General features: G+C 69.9%; 1 protein-coding gene across 1 annotated transcript; it reads right to left on the reverse strand.

The window, feature by feature from the left end:
• Positions 1-310: 310 nt before the first annotated feature.
• On the reverse strand, positions 311-818 carry LOC118158988 (tapasin-like; the record flags this gene model as incomplete). The annotated part of the gene is made up of 1 exon (XM_035313640.1): positions 311-818. A coding segment is annotated over one exon (508 nt), but the record flags the coding sequence as incomplete, so codon positions are not given.
• Positions 819-1,088: the final 270 nt, after the last annotated feature.

Genomic DNA, 1,088 nt, shown 5'->3' on the forward strand with positions numbered 1-1,088 from the left:
GGGACAGGGACAGAGACAGGGACACTCGGAGTGTCCCCTGGGTGTCCCCAGCCATGGGCCTGGTGGCCTTCAGTGTCCCAAACCCTGGTCCCATTGTCCCTTAGACCCTCCCAACCCCGGTCCCAATGTCCCCTGGTATCCCCAACCCTGGTCCCGATGTCCCCCAGTTTCCCAACCCTGGTCCCAATGTCCCTTTGTGTCCCCAGTGACGGTCTTGGTGTCCCTTAGACCCTCCCAAACAAGGTCCCCTGGTGTCCCCTACCCTGGTCCCAATGTCCCTTGGTGTCCCCAGCCCTGGTCCCGATGTCCCTTAGACCCTCCCTCCCCCGATCCCACCATCCCTCAGTGTCCCCATCCCCTGTCCCTCAGCCCCTCCGGCCCCTGTCCCCCGGTGTCCCCAGCCCGCGTCCCCTTGTCCCCACGCACCGGCCAGGCGGAGCCGGACGGTGGCGCGCAGCGGGGCGCCGAGCGCCGGGTGGGTGACGACGCAGGCGTAGACGTCCCCGTGGTGCTGGGGCTGCGCGGGGACCAGCCGCGCCCCCACGCTGCGGCTGTAGGTGCCATCGGGTCCCTGCCGGTGGCCCGAGCTCCACGTCTCGGCCACCGCGGCCCCGGCCGGCGCCGACGTCCCCGAGCCCGCGGCGCGGCGCCTCCAGGTCACCGCCACGTCCAGGGGGTAGAAGCCGGACACGTGGCACCGCAGCTCCGCCGCCGCCCCCGGGGCCACCACCAGCGGCCTTGGGGACAGCGTCACCTTGGGGGGCTCTGGGGGACACGGCGGGGGGCGTTGGTCTGGTACGGCCCCGTACGGCCCGGTCCTGTTGAGCCCCTAAGGCTCAGACCCTACATGGCCCGTACGGACCGGTCCTCTCCCCTGTGTGGGTGCTGGGGGACGCTGGTGCCCGATCCCATTCCCGCATGGGGCCTTATAGGGGATTATGGACCAGGCCCGTACAGCCCATGTGGCCCCGTGCGGCGTGGTTCAGCCCCCGTATAACCTGTATGGACCGGTCCTTTCCCCTTTATAGCTGCTGGGGGAGGCTGGTGCCTGCTCCCACCCCCTCAGGGGGTCTTATGGGGGATTATGG

The sequence above is a fragment of the Oxyura jamaicensis genome, unplaced genomic scaffold (assembly GCF_011077185.1).
Source record: "Oxyura jamaicensis isolate SHBP4307 breed ruddy duck unplaced genomic scaffold, BPBGC_Ojam_1.0 oxyUn_random_OJ63494, whole genome shotgun sequence".
Classification (NCBI taxonomy): Eukaryota; Metazoa; Chordata; class Aves; order Anseriformes; family Anatidae; genus Oxyura; species Oxyura jamaicensis.